This window comes from Varanus komodoensis, unplaced genomic scaffold (assembly GCF_004798865.1).
Source record: "Varanus komodoensis strain SLA01 unplaced genomic scaffold, ASM479886v1 scaffold29_1, whole genome shotgun sequence".
Lineage (NCBI taxonomy): Eukaryota > Metazoa > Chordata > Lepidosauria > Squamata > Varanidae > Varanus > Varanus komodoensis.
In genome coordinates, this window is record NW_025335759.1 from 10,515,812 (window position 1) to 10,534,219 (window position 18,408).

Here is an 18,408-nt window from a genome sequence, read left to right on the forward strand (position 1 = left end):
GATGTGCAGCGAGGTTTCCCTAGGGCCGGGGACTTTCCTTGCTTTGCCGTGGACTGCATTTAGGGCTGTCAGTGTTTGTGACGTCCTCCAACAGCAGTTTGGTCCGTGATGTGAGCAGAGAATCACTCTAAAAGCACAAGAGCAGGCCATGCTGTTCCCCCCGTCAGTTGGCAACCCTGAACCCAGCGCCAGCCGCCCCGTCGTGCTCACCCAGGGGCGCCTCCTCCCTGCCGTGTTTTCAAGCGTGCTGTAAGCGCTGCGTGACTGGATCACCGAGAGGTTATGCACTTGTGGAGACGAGGCTGCGTGCTGACGAGCCCGGAACATTGGCTTGCGGCCAGCTGCTTCTCCTGCGCTGCTGCCTGGGCTCCAGCAAGCCTGGGGGTGCCAACAGGTGCCCGGAGACAGTGTGAGGCCCACGGAGCTCTGGGCTTCCTTAGAGAGCAGGTAGCTTTCTTCCCAAGGTGAGAGAAGGGAGAGGTTGAATGTGCCAAGATGCCAAGAAGGCTAACTGGTCCTTCCCCTCCTGCTAAAAATGCGCCTTGATTCATTAAGTGTTCCTCTCAAAGAGAAGAAATGGCCTACAATTCTTGTAGTCTTTTTTCTGTCTGAATGTGCACAGGATCGTTCCTGAAGAAACCGGGTGTGCTTTTGTCTCAAAACAGAACGGGAATGTGCAAGGGAGTCGCACCTTCTTCCAGGTGCTGGATGCCAGAACCAGTTTGGTAGAAGTCGAAACACGTCTGGCCTGGTCAAAGAGTGTGCCATACTTCTGACAAAGACGCAGGATTTATGATCTTGCCATGTTCCGATCTGAATGGGATACAGCAGGTTCCCCGGGATACTTGCTGAAATAAGGCAGCAGGGCTCCTGCTGATCTGCGTTGCATCAGAGCCCCCTGGCTTTTGGCCCACCGCTCCAGCTGCCTCCCCACCTTGAACCTTCTGGCCTGCAGGTTTCTCCCCACCACCCAAAACATCGAATGCCCACCTCCCCCCTCTCCGTGCACCTCTTTTTAGAAGGAGGAGCATCCATAGGAGACAGTTTCCTTCAATGGAGACAGGATTTCTTCCATATTTGCCCTCCCGCCCCCTGAGATCGGCAGCAGAGGCCCTCCTCCGGGAACCCTCCGTGAAAGACATCAGGAGGCAAAGTACCCGGAGGGGGGCCTTCTCTGCGGTGGCGCCCCGCCTATGGAATGCGCTCCCCAGAGAGGTCCGCCTGGCGCCGTCGTTATTTGTTTCTCGGCACCAGGCCAAGGCCTTTTTATTGAAACAATATTTTAACAATTTTTAACATCATCTATAGGTCTTTACTTTGCAGCCTGGGTGAATCCGGATTTTATGTGCACTATTTGTATTATGTTTATTTATTGTATGTAAGCCATCCATCCCGAGGCTCATGTGATGGGACGGCATACAAACATTCTAAATAAATAAATAAATAAATAAATAAATAAATAAATAAATAAATAAATAAACAAACAAACAAACAAACAAACAAACAAACAAACAAATAAAGGCAGAACATTTCTGTAGCAGGCACCTTGAAGGACTGCCCAGTCCAAGCTGGTGTAACGATGCAGGACTCTCCAGAGGGAGGCTGACCTTTAAGCTGCCCATCGGCACGGTGCCCGGAAACAGACTGACCCACATGGTCACAGTCACATGATGGCGAGTTGCCTACATGCTAACAATCATTTCTACGTTTGCAGCTATGCATATTGATCAGCATGGGGAACTTTCATGCAATCGATTGTCCTCCCTCCTTTCCTTCTGGTGATCCATTTCTGCTTCTGGGACGGTTCAGACGTGGCTGGAGAATGCCGCCCTGGCAGCTTGCGGGGATAATGGAAGGGAATGTAAATGGAACGCATAAATCAGAGGCCAAAATCTGCAACAGGCAGAAAACAAACCCCGAGGGGACCTTTCAGTCTTGAACGACTCTTGATTTCTGACCTCAAGGTCACTGAGACTCAAACAAAATCTGTACAGAGGGGAGGGAAAGGAAGAAACCAATGAAAAGAAGTGGCCTAGCGAACTTACAGGGTAATATTATGCATGCTTTCTTGGAGGAAAGCCTCCCTGTGTTTGGTGGGTGGGACATGCTTTAGATTGCAGCCATGGGGTGATTGGAAAAGACAATCCTGTTCCGTCCCATTCATCATTTTCGTGTTATATTGCCAGTATTCTTTTCTCCACACAGATGCCCAAGATCTTTCCTTCTTTCTGTTAAGACACCTGAGACCGATCTGACGTGGTTCCTTGTACCTCAAACTGAGTCTGGGTTCACACATCATGGCAAGCAATGCTGCAACCCTGCTTCCTGACTCCGACGGAGGGACCCCGAAACATCAGTCCACCTCGGTTGGGCCTGCTCAGTCTACAGAATGTGTGCCAGACACTGTTTGAGATGCTATTTATGCCCTCTGCAAACATCCAAATACTGAACACACAAACTTTTTTCCTGGCATTGCTCTGTTTCTTCAATCATTCTTGACATTTATTTTACTTTATTCTGTTTAATTTCACACTTTGGGGCAATGATCCACATGCTTGAAACTTAAAAGGCAAACTGCAAAGCAAAGAATAAAAATGGCACATCATAAACGCCAAGATATGCAGAAGGCAGAAGGGGGATCATATTGCCAGTATCTTTACTGACCTCTCCTGCTGTGCCTGACACTTGGTACAGGTAAAGTTTAGCAGGTAATCAAGTTGTTTTCCATCACATGAAAGCCAGAGTCCATCTGATCAAGCTGTTGTCAGGCACACATGAGCCAAGATTACTGTTTGTGTGTGTGTGTGTGTGTGTGTGTGTTTCTTGTTGACAAACCAACCAACATACTGGTTGCCAGACTGTTTTTTGTTTTTCTGGCCTTGTTCCAGTTCTTTGAACAGGAAACATTAAACATTATACTTTGAACAGGAGAACCTGAGACATATTTATTTATTTATTAGATTTATATCCCACAATTTTTTTCTTTGAAAGCAATGAAAGCCGCTTGCATCATTCTCCTCCTCCTGCTCTCAGTCTTGTCCCCACAACAACAACCCTGAGAGGTAGGCTGGGCTGAGAGTCTGTGACTGGCCCAAAATCACCCAGTGGGGACTACAACCCCGGTCACCTGAGTCCCAGTCCTGCATTCTTATCCACCATATCGCACTGGCCTCTTCTTGTACAGAGAAAAATAGCGAGAAATGCTGTGCCCATTTAAGGAACAGCTCTATGCATGTTTAGATAGGAAAATACCCTATAATGGTAGGATATTTTTCTGTCTAACTTCTCTAGCAAGGAGGAAACTGCCGGCTGGGAAGGCAGCCTGGTCTGTGTCAAACAGCGCTTGCTATGAGCAAGTTTCTCCTTATCTTTCTCCAGGTACCGCTTCCCTGCAGCACCCACCTACCCAATTCTAGTCCAGTGCTCTGACGATTTGAAGCACGGTCTACTCCGCCTGTGTAGGAGACTTTCAGATACACCAGGACAGTTCTCGCTGCCCTGCATTTTCTCCAGACTAAACAGATGCGGTTCTTTCTCTGAGTTTCGTTCCACCATCCTTGATCGCCCTCCTCTGGAGAGATGCTCCAATTTCAAGAAGTCCTTCGTAAATTGTAGCACCCAGAGCTGGGCTCGATATTCATTCGTTCACAAGCCTGGAGGACAAAGGATCCCTTGAAAATTAGGGGTCCACGGTGGTGGGAAGGAGCTACTGAAACTGGTCGAACCTTTTCTGTCTTGAGCATGTGGCAATTGTGCCCTTTGGCCAATTTGGGGGAGGGGACACACTTTTTTAGTTTAGTGAAATTTTAGCACTCCTGCTGATGCTTTATGATTGTCATTTTTAATTGTTCCTTGATGCTTGTTGTTTTGTATGTTGTAAACACTCTCCTATCATTCAAAGCAATGCTGTTTAACATATTTTCCTGTTCAAAATATTTTCAGGGCCTTAAAGCTCCCAAATTATTTAGGGATCATTCTGGTACGCAGCAATCAACCCTGACTGCTCTTTAGAAGGCCAGATAGAAGGCCAGATACTGAAGATGAAACTCAAATTCTTTGGCCACCTAACGAGAAGGAAGGACTCACTAAAGAAGCGCCTAATGCTGGGAACAATAGATGGCAAAAGAAGAAGGGGACGCAGAGGATGAGGTGGCTGGATGGAGTCACTGAGGCAGTGGGTGTGGGCTTGGGTGGGCTCTGAGGGAGGACAGGAGAGTCTGGAGGAATGTTGTCCATGGGGTCGTGATAGGTTGGGCATGACTTTGTAGCTAAACTAAACAAAGCAAAACAAAAACTGGTACACAGAACAAAGCAGAGGTTTACCAGTCAAGGTAAGCCATAGCACAATATCCAATTTATACTTTGGTTTAAAGGAAATTTTACAAAGTGTCATGGTGATGCGAGGAAAAAGAATTAAATACTTCAAAAGTGGGCCTGGGATAAGGAAAGGGAGAGCTTAAAAGGAACTCATCAGCCAACCTGACAGCAATGAGCAAAGGACATGTGCATCAGGCGGAAATTCTTTTCTGCTTGTGTGTCCATCCCAACCACTTATGAATCACTAAAGGAGAGGAAATGCATCATCAAAAAAGAAAACACGAGGCAAACCAGGACTGCATAAAATTTGCATGTGCTGATGCATATGCATGGATGCAAAGCTAGAAACAATTATTATAAGTTAAGTAGAATATATGCCTTCTCCCCATAATGCAGGAGACATCCAGCAGCTGACCAATATGCTTGCCAGTCCAGTCCACCGCTGAGATGCAGCCCTTCTCTGGGTTCCTTCCCCTCACGCCAGACACAAACAGACTGTCAACCAGGGCACTGGCCTCTGCAAAAAAGGGTACAGGGCTACCCTAAGGAACCTCATCGTCTGAGGAGGGACCCCAGCCCAGGAAGCCGAAACAGCGGCCAACATCAGAATTGGGCTTCAGACTTTAGAACCTTGGCATGGGCGTTTGTCGCACTGCATTTTAGCAACCTTGAAAGGCAGGGCCTGTTGCCTTTTCGTTCAAGCATCCCAAGACAGACACAGAGTTCTGCCCCTCATTTTATCCTCACAACAATCCTGTGAAGTAGATCAGGCTGGGAGATAGTGGCCGGGGCCCCCAGAGAGCTTCTTAGCCAAATGGGGGTGGGTGTAGAACCAGGGTCTCCAGAGTCCTGACTCTTGCGTATCGTGCCCACTGCAAGTTCCCCATCAGGAGAGAGTCTAAAGCTACACCCAGAGCCAAGCCCCCCCCCCCCCGCCCTTTGCCATCCTCCAGTAACAGCGAACAGGTTGCCTGAAATTTTTGCAAGAGTTGATCCAGCTGCTTTTTCAGAGAATTTGGAGGCGTTCTTGCTCTGCACTCAGTGACTTCTCGTGATGAATAGGCCAACTGAATAAGCTCCGTTGACAAAGCATTACTGAATCAGTGGGGAAAGCACAGGGCTTTTCAGTCTGTGCAGGTTTCAAAACACTATCCCTGCCTCCTTCACTACGTTAGCAGTTTTCTGCTCTTCCCTCTCCTCTTTCACAACAACTTTGCGGTTTCCATCCTGGTATAACAATGAAATAATAGAAGATCTGGGCAAGCAGAAAGTGTTGTGCCGCCTAGTTCAGCCAGGAGAGTCATCATTGCTTTTCTATTCGGGTTTCCTCCCCTTTGGACGATTCTTTCTCTATAGGGCAGACAATCGGAAGGCCAAACCTTGGGGTGCCACCTGGCTTTTCAGCGTAGCCCACAAGACACCCCCTTCCTCCTGGCTCCACCCCTTTCCTCCAACCACCAGTAAGACTTACCCACTAGCAGTAGCCGCTTTAGGCTAAAAAGGCTGGTCAACTCAACTTCAAATTTAGTGACTAACACTAACTTGGGATTTAGTGACTAACAGCACAATCTTGGGCATGTTTCAACAGAAAAACATTTTATAATTTTCGAGTCACTGTGGCCTGGAAGTTAGATTGTTGTCCTGGAGACCCGGGAGAGCCAGGCTCTTGTCCCCACGTAGCCATGGCGCCAACTGGGTGACTTTGGCCTAGTCCCAGACTCTCCACCCAACCTACCTCACAGGGTTGTTGTTTGAGGATAAATGGCTTGGAAGAAGATGATGTAAGCTGCCTAGCGTTCCTCGCAAAAGGAAAAAAGGTGGGATGTAAATATGATGTAATAATCATATTACAACTCCCAGCACTGAGTTATACACCTGCCTGATTTTATTGTTGGTTGGATCTAAGTCAGGAGCATGGGAGCACAGGCCTGGGGGACTGATCTGTCCTTCTCAGATTTCCCAGCTTCACCCCATCATCATTCCCCAGAACCGTTTGATGGTTTCCTGCTTTGTGAATGTGTCCGGTCAATCCAAAAGGTTACTTTCTGGCAGGTAAGGGCCTTCAGCTAAGAAGTGCTGCCATTTGGGGTGCCACTAGGGGGGATGTAACCCCCCGAAGTCCCCCAAAATGGAACATTTCCTACAAGCTAAAAGCTGTTACGCACCCCCATGGGAAGTAAACACACTGCCAACATAGGGTGCTTCTTCACACTCACACAGACAATTTGCTTTTATTTATTTATTTATTTATTTATTTTTCCATTTATATCATTATTTGTTTTTCGGCACCAGGCTAAGACCTTTCTATTTAAAACTTATTTTAATTGTTAATTCATTGGTATTTATAGGATTTTAAATCTTTTAAGCTGAGATGCACCGGGTTTTAATATTTTTATTGTATAATTTGTTATATTTGTATATTTTGTTCTTGTTGTGAGCCACCCCGAGGCTTTGTTGCGATGGGGGTGGCATATAAATGTTTTAAATAAATAAATATCCTGCCTTTTTCCTACAAAGGGCTCAAGGCAGCTTACATCTCCTCCTCCATCTTATCCCCACAACAACAACCCTGTGAGGTAGGTTGGGCTGACAGGCTGTGACTGGCCCAAAGTCACCCGGTTGACTCCATGGCTGAGATGGGACTCAAACCCAGATCGCCTGAGTCCCAGTCCCAGGCTCTTAACCACTGCGCCACACTGGCTCTTTTTCCATCTGTCAGCTTTGACTGACAGTGGTCCTTCAGCCTCTCAGACTGAGAGATGTCCCTTCTAGCACCCGCCCTCTGATCTGTTTTATGAAGTGCAGATGCTGTGGACAAAACTCAGAACCTCGTCCAAGCAAAGCATGTACTTAGAGAAGCACGAGAATTTCATTTATCTGTATGCATCATGCAAACATGCTGTATTTGGAACTCCAAATGTGAACAGGAATGCACGTTTTGGAAAAGGTTCACCATTTCCAGTATTTGCACTCGAGTTTGAAAGTGCAAGATTCTGAAAATGTGCACATCCAAATTTCAGGAGTTTACATTTGTGAAATTCGGAGAAGGGTCTGTATTTTCACACTTTAGCCTTATGGAGAAAATGGCTCCAAGCAGAAGGTGAGGCATTTTCCATCACAGAACACGCATTCCAAGGAACTGATCTGCTGAATTTCTCCCTAGCAAAGCCCTTTACATGTTACTTGGCTTTTGTTATCCCTGTGATTCAGCCACTGCTGCCCTGCACTGAATTTATCCCTTGCTGGACGAATGCAAAACAAAATCACAAATTCAGACATGGACATTAAATGCTTTATTTGTGATATCCAGAGAAGACAACGATCGCTCATGTAACCAAAACAGCAGCCTGAGAAGGAGAAAGGAGCAGGGAAAGTTTACATACAGACATGCAGAAGTAGAGGAGGAGAAGTAGAAATCTTGTGGGGGGGGGGGCGAAAATAACCTAAAGTGTGCCAGGAACCACCAAAACAGACTGAGAAGAACTGAGCACATTCAGTGCTATGTGGTGTAGCAGATGAGAAACCTGCAGGGAGGGAAAACGGACCGAAGTGATATTCCCAGGAGCCTCTCTGAAAAACGATGCACATTTCCTCAAGCACGCCTCCAGGCTGCATTCTGACTTGTCAATGCGGAGTTTATTGGAGTCTGCTGTCTCCTTAGGAGGAAGGCAGGAGGACAGGAGGGGAATGAAGAAAGGCAAAGCTGAAGCACTGCATCATCCTTCAGCTCGCCTGTTGGCCAGCAGGTTGCAGCATCGGCTTCCTGAGATGCAGGAGTCGAGCCGTTAGCTCTCTGGCCCAATCCCAGGTGAGTTGCTTCAGCCTGGGAAAAGATGAAGGCAGTTGATGGGTGAGAAGCAAACTTCCTCAAACGTCCCCAGACTCCTAACGGTGGCCCAACCGGGGTTGCCAACATTTTTCCTGAACTCTGCTACTGGGCCTTGAATGGCCATGATCTATGGGGCACTTTTTTCACGATACCAAAAGCACAACCCACTGAATTTCCAGATCAAACAGCAATTGCAACAACAATGGAAGAAAGTGTGAGGGGACAGGGGTCCTTGATCAGTGGACAACAAGCCACCGCTATAGGTGCCCCCTCGCTTTGGTCCCCAGTCCTGCACTGATAATGTGGCCCATCAAATTTGCAAGCAAACCTTTTCCTGGCTTTCCACTGAATCAGGGAAGTGCGTTGCTCTTTGGAGTTCTGCATGCCAGGCTGTTGGATGGAACCCAGGACGATTTAGCCTCTGACAGCTGAAATCTTTTCATTCGGGCTGCAATCCACGGCATCGTCAGACTGGGAAAAGACCTGCAATTCCTGGCATGTCTGTGCCAGCGATGCAGGGAATTGAAGGACTTTTGGGGAGCAATGCACCCCCTGGTTCACCCCCAGCCCCCCAAGCACGGCACTTAGGCAATTTCATAGGCCAAGGCTGCCAAGGTGCAAGTGAGCCAGGATACGGAGCTAAGCAAGGGCCACGGTACCCCCTTCCAAGGGGGCCCCTCCCAGTGAAAGTTCCCACTTCCAGTCTGGATGGGGCAATCGCAAGATGTGGCTGAATTCTGCATCTCTGAGGACCCTCCTCCGCTGCGTGCCCAGAAGAATCTTCCTCGCCATACTTACTGGAAACCCGCAGCCATGCCAAAGCTTGTCTCCACTTTTGATCTGAGTGCCGTCCTGGCAGAGCCACCAAGAAGTACTCTCCGGAATCGGAGTCATGCAGGCTTTGGATGACCAAGGCACAGTTCTCCCCCAAGCTTTGGCGCCCATTGAAGTTCTGGCCTTTCTCGATCATCTTCCCAAACACCGCTTTGAAGATCATCTGGCCTTTGGTGCTCCTGTGTCCCCGGAACCAAAGGCAGATGGATGGATTCTCTATGCCTTTCACTGAAAGAGTGACCGTTTGCCCCACATGGGGGTGTGGAGGGACGAGGGCGATGCTGACGCCTTCCACAGACACGAGGGAGTAGGCCAAGGCCAGCGCTGCAAGAGAAGACCCAGATGGAGTAAGCAGGAACCGGGCTGGGTGAGTCCTCTCTCTAGCAATGCCCTGCGTCAGCTTCCTTCCTGTCGCCCCCGGCCTGGTGAGGCACACTCAGCTTCAGCCTCTCCTGTTTCCTGAAGCTCCTCGAATGGATCTGGCTCTGGTACCCTGTGTGGATGCGCAGGGCCAGCCTTGAGGCAAGGCACCAGCTGAAGCCCCCCGCTACTGCTGCTCCATCCCTCTGTCTCTCCCTTCAGCCCAGGAATCGGCTTTGGCCAGAAGGAACATAGAATGGAGCGAGTCAGAAGGGGTCTCCCGGGCCATCTAGTCTGACCCCAGCTCCAGCCAGCCCCGCCCAGGACATGCCCTCCATGTGCGTGTCCAGCCTGTCTTTGAACACTTTGTCGCTGCCTCCTTGCCCCTGCCTTTCAAGCCAGCAAGAGCAGCTGTAAGGGGCAAGAAGCCAGATGGGACTCCTGTAAGGAGCCTTTCTCCAGCACCCTCCAATTCCTGGAGCTGTCGCTCTTTCAGGAGGACTGGAGCTTGTTGCGGGGTTCAGGGAGAGGAGCCGCTGAAACGCCGCTCCGTTAGCCAGTGGATGACGATGCCCTGCCTTCCTCGGCCGCCCACCTTCCCCATCTCACCTGCCAGGACTGCTAGTCTGTTCCGCTGCATTGTGGGAGAGAAGGTGCCCAAGAGAGCACCCTGGGGTTCAAGACGCTGCTTATTCCTTGGGGCTCGTGGTCTCCCGCTGGGTCTTTTATCTCGTGAAAACTGTGGGCAGGGTTTCCCAAGGCGAGAGGGTCATTGCCAAAGAGGCCTAGGTGAAAGAGAAAGCAGGAATGGAGAACTAGACAAGGAAGAGAGTAACTGATCATCGTTTCGCAATAGCACAGGGAGCAGAAGAGGATGCGTTGGTAAACTGCCTCTGCCACGCATCTCAGCAGCTACTTCGCCCGTTCTCATGAGAAAGCAATTTCTCTTTCGAATTGTCTCCACAAGGGAGAGCGTGGAGATCCAGTCCGTTGGCTGCTCCGAGCTCCGGCACGGCCTCCCAGCGGCTTGGGCATGGGTCACCTCTGGCTGCCCCTGCTCCTGGAAGAGTAGGCCCACTGGATCAGGAAAAAGGGGTCCACTGGATGTAAACAAATCCAGTACTCAATCAGGCTGATGCAGAACGATTCGGGAGATGTTCCTATTGAAGACAGATCGCCCAAATCAAAGCCGAACCTTCCCAGAGTCATGTCGGTGATTGGAGGGGCTCTGAGGCACAGAACCCCCCCGCCCCGCAAAACAAAAGCTGAAATGTATCATCAGAAGCTGATAAATTTCTTCCCAAACAGGCTTCACAATTCTCAGGACTGGACAGCACTAATGCTCCTGGGTTTTGTTTTTATCCAGGCCAAGAATAGTGGTGACCCATGCAGTTTTTCTAAATGATTTTGATGGTTTTTATTTATATTATTTCTATACTGCCCAGTAGCCAAAGTGTCCCAGGAGTTTCACAACAATTTACAAAGACCATGCACTAAAAATAGAATAAAAATAATATACTCATAATTCCTCACTCACAGTTGTTTACAGATTCTTTACACAACACACCATCCAGTTTCACTTCTGTTTTTAATAGCAGTGTCATGCTATAGGGTGGATAGGAAAGAGGGGGAAAACAGGGGACTTGTTTTGACTACAGTGAAAGAAAACATGTTTTCCACCAGGGCAGTGCCACCTGGAGCCAAAGGAGAAAAAAATACCGAAAGGCAGGGAAGGAAAATAATTCCATGAAGAACTTCAGTCAGAATTCAGCAATGAAACTCAAAGCAGAGGCAACCGTCAAATTTCCATAAGAATAATTATGTGGGGTACTTTTCTGCCCCACACCACTGGTCTCAAACAAATAAACAAAAGAAAGTTAAATAAAAGTAATCTGGGTCACTTTCTGAAGCTAAATTTGTTAGCTAAAAACTTCAGTGAATTGAGGTAAGTCCATTAGCAAAAGCTTTTCTTTTTTTTTTAAGTGAGTAGGCCAAACTACCTCTATGAAAAGGTCAATAGTTATACATTTTTTCATGTTATGCAAATTTTATTGTTCTGCATAGGCTCAGGATGCAGTCAGCCTTAACCTACCTTTCAACTGAGTGCTGAAAGTTCTTCTGCTGACTGAAACTCTCAGGGTGGGGAGGGAATTCAGGGGCATGTTTGGATTCAGAGAGAGATAAAGTAAAAGTCGGGAGGCTGAAATGTGGGGATTTTTTGGACTAGGCGCTTTGTAACAACATCCTAGAAGGAAAGAGCAACCTATGTAACTTATAGTGGAGGATGTGAGTTGGGGGAAGCCAGAACCCCAAGGTGAAGGGATGATCGCAAAAACACCAGAAGCAACATTTTTCTGTCCTGTGACACTTTTGGCTGGGGTCAAAAGGGACCCCAACTGTGACTTAGGTTTTGTTGATGGGGAAAGCGTTAACGGTAAATTGCAGGCTGCAATGCTGAAGCAGAGCCAGGGACCTCCTGCCAGGCAGGTCTCTGCATCCTCGGGGGAAGCCCGGAGGTTGGCAGAGCTTGGACGTGAGCACTCCCAGTGTGGGCTAAGGACTTTCCGCACCGCTTCGTGGCTGGTTGCACTTCTCGCCTGCACGCTCGCATCTGCGAGGTCTGTGAAGCGGTGCAAAATGCAAGCACATGGACGTGACTTCACTTCCTGGGAGACAGACAGCACGGTGTCTCTGCAATGACCCTGCAAAGTCACTGATGGGGAGAGGCAGAGACTGGCCCCACCCTTCCTGTCAGGAGCGTGCAAACCTGCTTCCCACGCATGTGGTGGGGAGCTGAGTCCAAGCCACTGACTGGCTGGGCAGCCCCGGCTGGACTTCAGCGGGTTGCTTCCCCTCTACAGAGCATTAGATTCCTCAGCAGCTTGCATCAAAAGCCACAAGCGCCAACGGACCAGAAGACAGGCAGGCAGGCTTCTCCCCGATGGTTCCTCTAAGCCAGACGTCCCCAGTCTGGTGCCCCCTGAATGTTTGGGACTTCAATTCCCATCAGCCCCAGCCAGCATGGCCAATGGTCGGCAAGCTTTAAATGCAGAGGTTGGGCAAAGGGACAGCGCCTCTTTTAAATAATAATGGACAGCCAGCATGGTGTGACGAGGAGAACGCCGGACTGGGATGTGGGAGACCCGGGTTCTAGTCCCCACTCAGCCGTGAAACACACTGGGTGATTGGACAGCCTAGCCTACCTCACAGGGCTGTTGTTGTGCGGGACAATGGCGAGGAGGAGACTGGTAAGTCACCTCAGGCTCCTTACACGGGGACAGATGTGCACGCAGTATTCACGTCTGCCTGTGCCCAGCTGGTTGGTGCTGCAACCAGCGGAGGAGCCCGGGGACGGCGCTCACGTGCTCCGGGGCCGATCGGCAAACCACAAGGGTCCCAGCCACGGAACCCGCGGGTCCCAGCCATGCCCACCAGGAGCCCCCGGCCTGCCCACCACATCTTGGCCGTGGGTCTCATCGCAATCCGGCCCTGGGAGCAAAACGGTCGCCCGCCTCCGGCTTTTTCGCAATGGACACTTTTTATTGAGAATGTGTCTGTGAGTTGTTGGCGTTCCATTCATGTTAACCTGCTGCATCTCATCCTGGCTCCCCCAAGAAGCTTGGGGGGGGGGGCTACGGGGGGCCTTCTCCTTTGCCCACAAGAGCCACCCTTCCGGCACCGGTTGTGCAGTTGGGCAAAGCGGCACGGAGCGAGCAGCGCCCCTTCAGCCTCCCGGCCGCTGCTCAGTTCAGCCACGAGGTGTCAGCAGCGCTATTCCCAGTCGGACGCGGGCGGCAGGGTAGACTGGCCCCCGCCTGCATCCAGCCCTCGCTCCGGCGCTCTTGACGGCCGCCCAGCCCACACAAAGTGGGCAGGGGAAGCATGGAGACAGGGGGGTGCATGGGGCGAAGGGGAGCCTTCACTTTGCCACACCAGGCTTTAAAAATGCAACCCTCAAAGAGAGTTATGGAGGTCTTTCCCTGCAGCTTCCTCTTCAGACTGATGATCCTTTATTGGTTTGTTAGATTTCTATCCTCCCTTTTCCTGACAACAGACTCAAAGTGGCTTGCATCATTCTTCTGCGGCCCTCAAGCTTATCCCTGCTACGACAGCCCTGTGGGGTAGGTCAGGCTGAGAGCCTGTGACTGGCCCAAAGTCACCCAGTTGGCTCCATGGCTGAGCGGGGACTAGAACCCGGGTCTCCGGAGTCCCCGTCCTGTGCTCTTCACCACCACGCCACACTGGCGTTGACGCTGATCCCCATGCCGTGAGAAGCGACACCTGCTCTCTAGCAACAGGCTGGTGCTAAGGGCGCAGGAGCAGTGCATGGCCGTTTGAACCAGTCAGCTGGCAACCCAGCCCAGGGCCTCTTCGCTGATCCCTTTTCTTTCCTCCTTGAGCAAGAGCTGGGCCGGCAATTCCCCACAATCACTTCCTGGCAGGGGCTGTGGAATCGTGGAACGGGACTTTCCGAACATCTGTCTTCTGGGAAGCCTGGCCTTTGGGTTGGGGGGGGGGGACAATGGGAGGAACTGCCCCCTTCGCTCGTGGCAGGCTCTTCCGTGACGGTCGTCTAAGCCCCACGGAGAGCAGGCGAAGCAGCGAGTGCCGCCCCCCCCCGCCTCGCCCCCCTCCCTGCGGCGCAGGGCAGACGAAGCAGACAGCGGCTTCATGGACGTGCGGATGTCCCCGAGGGCTCCCGTTATGGCGCAAGGACGGGAAGCGGCGCTTTGCAAGGTCCTGTCCAAGGGGGGCTGTCAGTGGGTGGGGACTGGCAGGCAGAGGCGGGATCCTCCTGCTGCCGAAATTGCTTTTCACGCCCGGCCACGTGCCCTCCAGCTTTGCACCTGGGAGACTTCGGGCCAGTTCCCACGTGCACCTGAGGGTCAAGGGCCAGGCCAGACTAGGTGGATTAAAAGGGTGCCTCGTGCAGGGTCGGGCGCTCGGTCCAGGTGGCCCAGAAGTGGCAACTCGGGAGGGGGGGGGCAGGACTGCTGGGGATGGCACACCTGGCAGGTGCTAGCTGGGGGAAAGCAGGATTGGAGAGGCCTGCCCACACTGGACCTTCCCCCAGCCAGAGAAGTCCATTTCTTTCTGCCTTCTGCTCTTCACAAGCACACAAAAAGAACCCACAACTCGTTTGCATTAGCAGAAGTGGTCACGTTCTTCCTGGACTGAGCTGCTTAAAACTTGGGGTGGTGGGGGAGGTTGCTGGGGAATGGCAGGTTCCACATTTGAATAACTGGAAGGATAGAAATACCTCTTGCATGTTAGAAAAAGAAATGAGATGCCTGAGCAATTTCCCCCGGAAATTTTCTATCAACATTTTGGGGAACTTGGAGCACTTGAATCCCAAACCTAACCTCTTGAAGACTGAAGGGATGCAGTCAACAACTCTCTATTTTTTCCTGTTTCCCCAGACAATGTTGGGGATCATGGGTAGTGTAGTCCAAGACATCCAGAGGACACCAGGCTGAGGAAAGCAGTTAAGCTGTCCAAATATCATATTCATTAATTTCCTGTGGATTTCTAAATGCACAGGACAATCTGGAAAAAGGGGGGGGGGCTCAGAATCCAAGTACAGGGCGACTTATTTTATATTGTTAATTTGTTTTATATTTTTAATGTATTATATTTTAATTTATGTTGTGAGCCGCCCCGAGGCTTCGGCAAATGGGGCGGCATAGAAATGCTTTAAATACATACATACATACATACATACATTTGGGCAAACCATTAAATGATCAGAAACCAACAGGAAGGACTATATTCACATATAAGTATTTTTATCTTGTTTCTGTTTTGTTCATCTGCCTTGTGTCGGTGTGGTTAGGATTGATAAGATTTTAATTTTCTAAGATAGCTGAGCATCTTCCTTCCATTTTTGTTTTGTTTTGTTTATTTCCAAGTTTCTAGATGTCATGACTTTGAAACAATTGAGCTTTGAAACGTCACTAATATCTGATCAAGGACTGGCGTGGTTGTTTCCTCTCCAGTTGTGCTCTGCATTGCTCTGACACCAAAATCACCACAGGAAAAGGAGCAGATAAACAAGAAGGGACATCAAGAGTTCCTGTCTTTGCAACTAACCACATCTGTGCCTGGCTAGTACTTGAGGAGCTGTTGGGAACTTATGAGCTCCTGGGCAGAAGAGTAAACACCCCAAAGGTTGCCACACTGGCCTGAGATCTACCTAAAGTTACCACCTTCTTCCTGGCCTGTGTCTTTCCCAACAGCCTGACACAAAGAAATTGGGCAGGTGACCATGTCTTCATCACTTTACCGCTATCTCTGGACCATCTTTTATCTGCTTAATTCCTTCATGCAATCCTGATGGAGAAGATACAGGAGCACAGCTGGCCTACAGGTGGAAATAGTCTGTTTTTGAAAAGCCCCGCGGCAGCAACAGGAGAGGCTTGGTTCCTCCACCTCTCTCTTCAGCCTCCCTTTCTCCTGCTAGGCTTCAGTGGAGCGACACCAGGAGCCTGGTGGGTAAAGCAGTCTCTCCCACCCGCCCGATTTCTGCTCCCGCAGGCTGCTGCGAAAGGCTCAGGAGCAGGGCTGGAAAAATAACCCCGTGGCTCTCCCAGGCCAGCTAAGCCCGCTTGCTCAGGATGGGCTTCTGATTCCCGGCTGGTGTCCTGTGTAAGCCGCTCAGTGATTCATGCCCAGATGCACTCCAGAGGTCTGACTCTTTGACTCATCCCCCATTCTGCAGCTTGCAAGAGGCCGAAAGCCACGCTGCATTTCTCAAGCAGAATGAGGTGGGTGAAATCCCACAGGCAGGAGTTCAAGCGTGGTTAAAAAGGAAAGGAAGGGGATTGTCAACAAGATTCCTCTTTTAGTTTTCCACGGAAGGGAGCAAACAACCATTCCAAAAACAGAAAGTCCGTTCTGCCTTTTCCCTTAAAAAAAGGGCTTCCACGAGCCCTTTGGAAAAGGTTCACCTAAGCCAGGTTTCTCAACCTGGATCTGTCCAAGTGTGTTGGGTTCCAGCCCCCAACATCCCCCATCCGGGTGGGCTTCAAAGTCAGAAGCACAAGCTGCATGTGGAGAAACGATTGCGTGAGCCGCCACTGCACCGGGGCAGCTGTGAAACAGAGCGCTTGGTTCGGTCACTTGATCGCTTAGTCATACCCGTGTTCACAAGCACTGCAGTTAGCAGCTTTTATTTCAGACATGCAGGGGCTGTGTGTGTGCGAAGCTAGAGCAAGTGGCAGAGCCGAAACAGTCCGTGCTTGGGGAAGCCTGAACTTGGTAGGCTGGAGGTCTCGGGTTCAAATCCTGACATCTCACATGACGAGATGACCACCTTCAGAAAGCCTGGAGAGATGGCAGTTCACATTTCCCACTGGTCTGGCTCACTCTAACAGCTGATGCCCTGAGGCTCTGGACTACAACACCCATAAGCACCAGCCAGCATGATCAGGGTGATCAGAGCAGCAGTCTCAGGTTCTGCTGGCCACTGCTTTGTCAAGTAAGTTAGGCCCAGCCTGGCAAAAACTGGGATATGCTGAGTTTCAAAGCACTTCACCCTCCCTGGGACAACTCTGATTCTCAGTGGGTTTTGGAATTGTGTAAACAGAACCTTTGGGGAGTGAAGGAGAAAGAGGAGCAGGGGAATTAAAACATGATTGCAGAGTCACAGTGTTGTAGGAAGTCTTGCAGCCTGCCCAGAAAAAGTCCTCGATGCAGAAAATCCAGAGCAGGGGGAACCCAGCAGGTAGCTGTGCCTCCCCGGCCACAAGAAGTTCCACCGCAGGACAAGCCAACATCACGATGCTGCAGAAGCGTTGCAGCGCGACGCATTTATCGCGTGCCGTGATGTCTTATGCCTGTTGATGCGCTCTTTAGAGCATGTCATGACCTTTCTGTTTTGCTTCATTTTTTAAAGAGCGGGTTCACAGGGGTTTTGTCTTCTCTTGATTTTAGAGCAGGGAAAAAGAAATATTATTTCTGCCAGGGAAAAAACAGGTATTTTCCTGCTTTCATGATGCAGTTTTCTGCCAGTTCAACTCAGTGCCACTCCATGAAGCAGAAAACGCTCGAAAGGAAGTGTTCTTTCTGTACAGCCCAGATCGCACTCCCACGACAAAAGCGCAAGCAGGTACAGGGACTAGCCGCCTCGTGCAAAAAAGCTCTACGCAACCGGCTCCTTTGCTATGCTGCAAATAGCACAGTGTCTCTTGTAACGGTCAGCCAAAATTCACCCTCCAGTAACGCAGCATGTTGGTTTTATTGTTTCCACCAGGTTTTCTTTAGGATCATAAGTCTCCCTGGGTGGAAGCCAATGGTAAAGGGAAAGGGAAAGGCTTCCCCTTGACATTAAGTCCACCCATGCCTGACTCTCGGGGGCGCTGCTCATCTCCCTTTCCTGGCTGAGGGAGCCGGCGTTTGTCCGCAGACAGTCTCCGTGGCCATGTGGCCGGCATGACTAAACACCGAAGTGCACGGAACGCTTTTACCTGCCCACCGAAGTGGTACCTTTTTATCTACTCGCATTTGCAGGCTTTCGAACTGCAAGGTTGGCAGGAGCTGGGACGGAGCAATGGGAACTCACCCCGTTGTGCAGATCCGAACAGGCGACCTTTCGATCAAACAGCCCAGCAGCACAGCAGTTTAAACCACAGCGGCACCTGCAGTCCCATTGGAGGCCAGTGGTAGTCCAATGCAAAATAGAATTACTGTAATGAATGGGATGTAAGGTCCTCTGATGAATTTCAGTCTCGTTCATTTCTTATTCTAGGTAAGACTAAGACTGGGTGCCACCCCTTGAGTGCTAGAAAGGTGGAATGCAGCTCTGATAAATGAATAATTCAAGGCACAGACCAACACTTGAATAGGCAGAAAAAAAGCCTACAACTCCCAAAATGCAGGGAGTTGGGGGGGGGGGCTTTTTTCTGTCTGAATACCTATAGGATACCCTTTAGAGTTGGTCCTGCAGTCTGGGAAGAGGACAAGTCACTGGTTCAGCTTCATCTCCTGTTTTTCTTTTCTGTCTTTGTGGACCCACAACAATCCAAAACAGAAAAATGTAGGTGAACATGATTCTGCAAGGAAACAGCTGA

The 18,408-nt window shown here is 50.1% G+C and overlaps 1 protein-coding gene across 1 annotated transcript; it reads right to left on the reverse strand.

The window, feature by feature from the left end:
* Positions 1-7,604: 7,604 nt before the first annotated feature.
* On the reverse strand, positions 7,605-10,003 carry LOC123025941 (carcinoembryonic antigen-related cell adhesion molecule 16-like). Its single transcript, XM_044435108.1, has 3 exons — positions 9,950-10,003; positions 8,945-9,304; positions 7,605-8,140 (listed from the first exon to the last, which is right to left on the reverse strand). The coding sequence occupies exons 1-3, from the start codon at positions 9,978-9,980 to the stop codon at positions 8,136-8,138; spliced, it is 396 nt and encodes a 131-aa protein (XP_044291043.1). The 5' UTR covers positions 9,981-10,003; the 3' UTR covers positions 7,605-8,135.
* Positions 10,004-18,408: the final 8,405 nt, after the last annotated feature.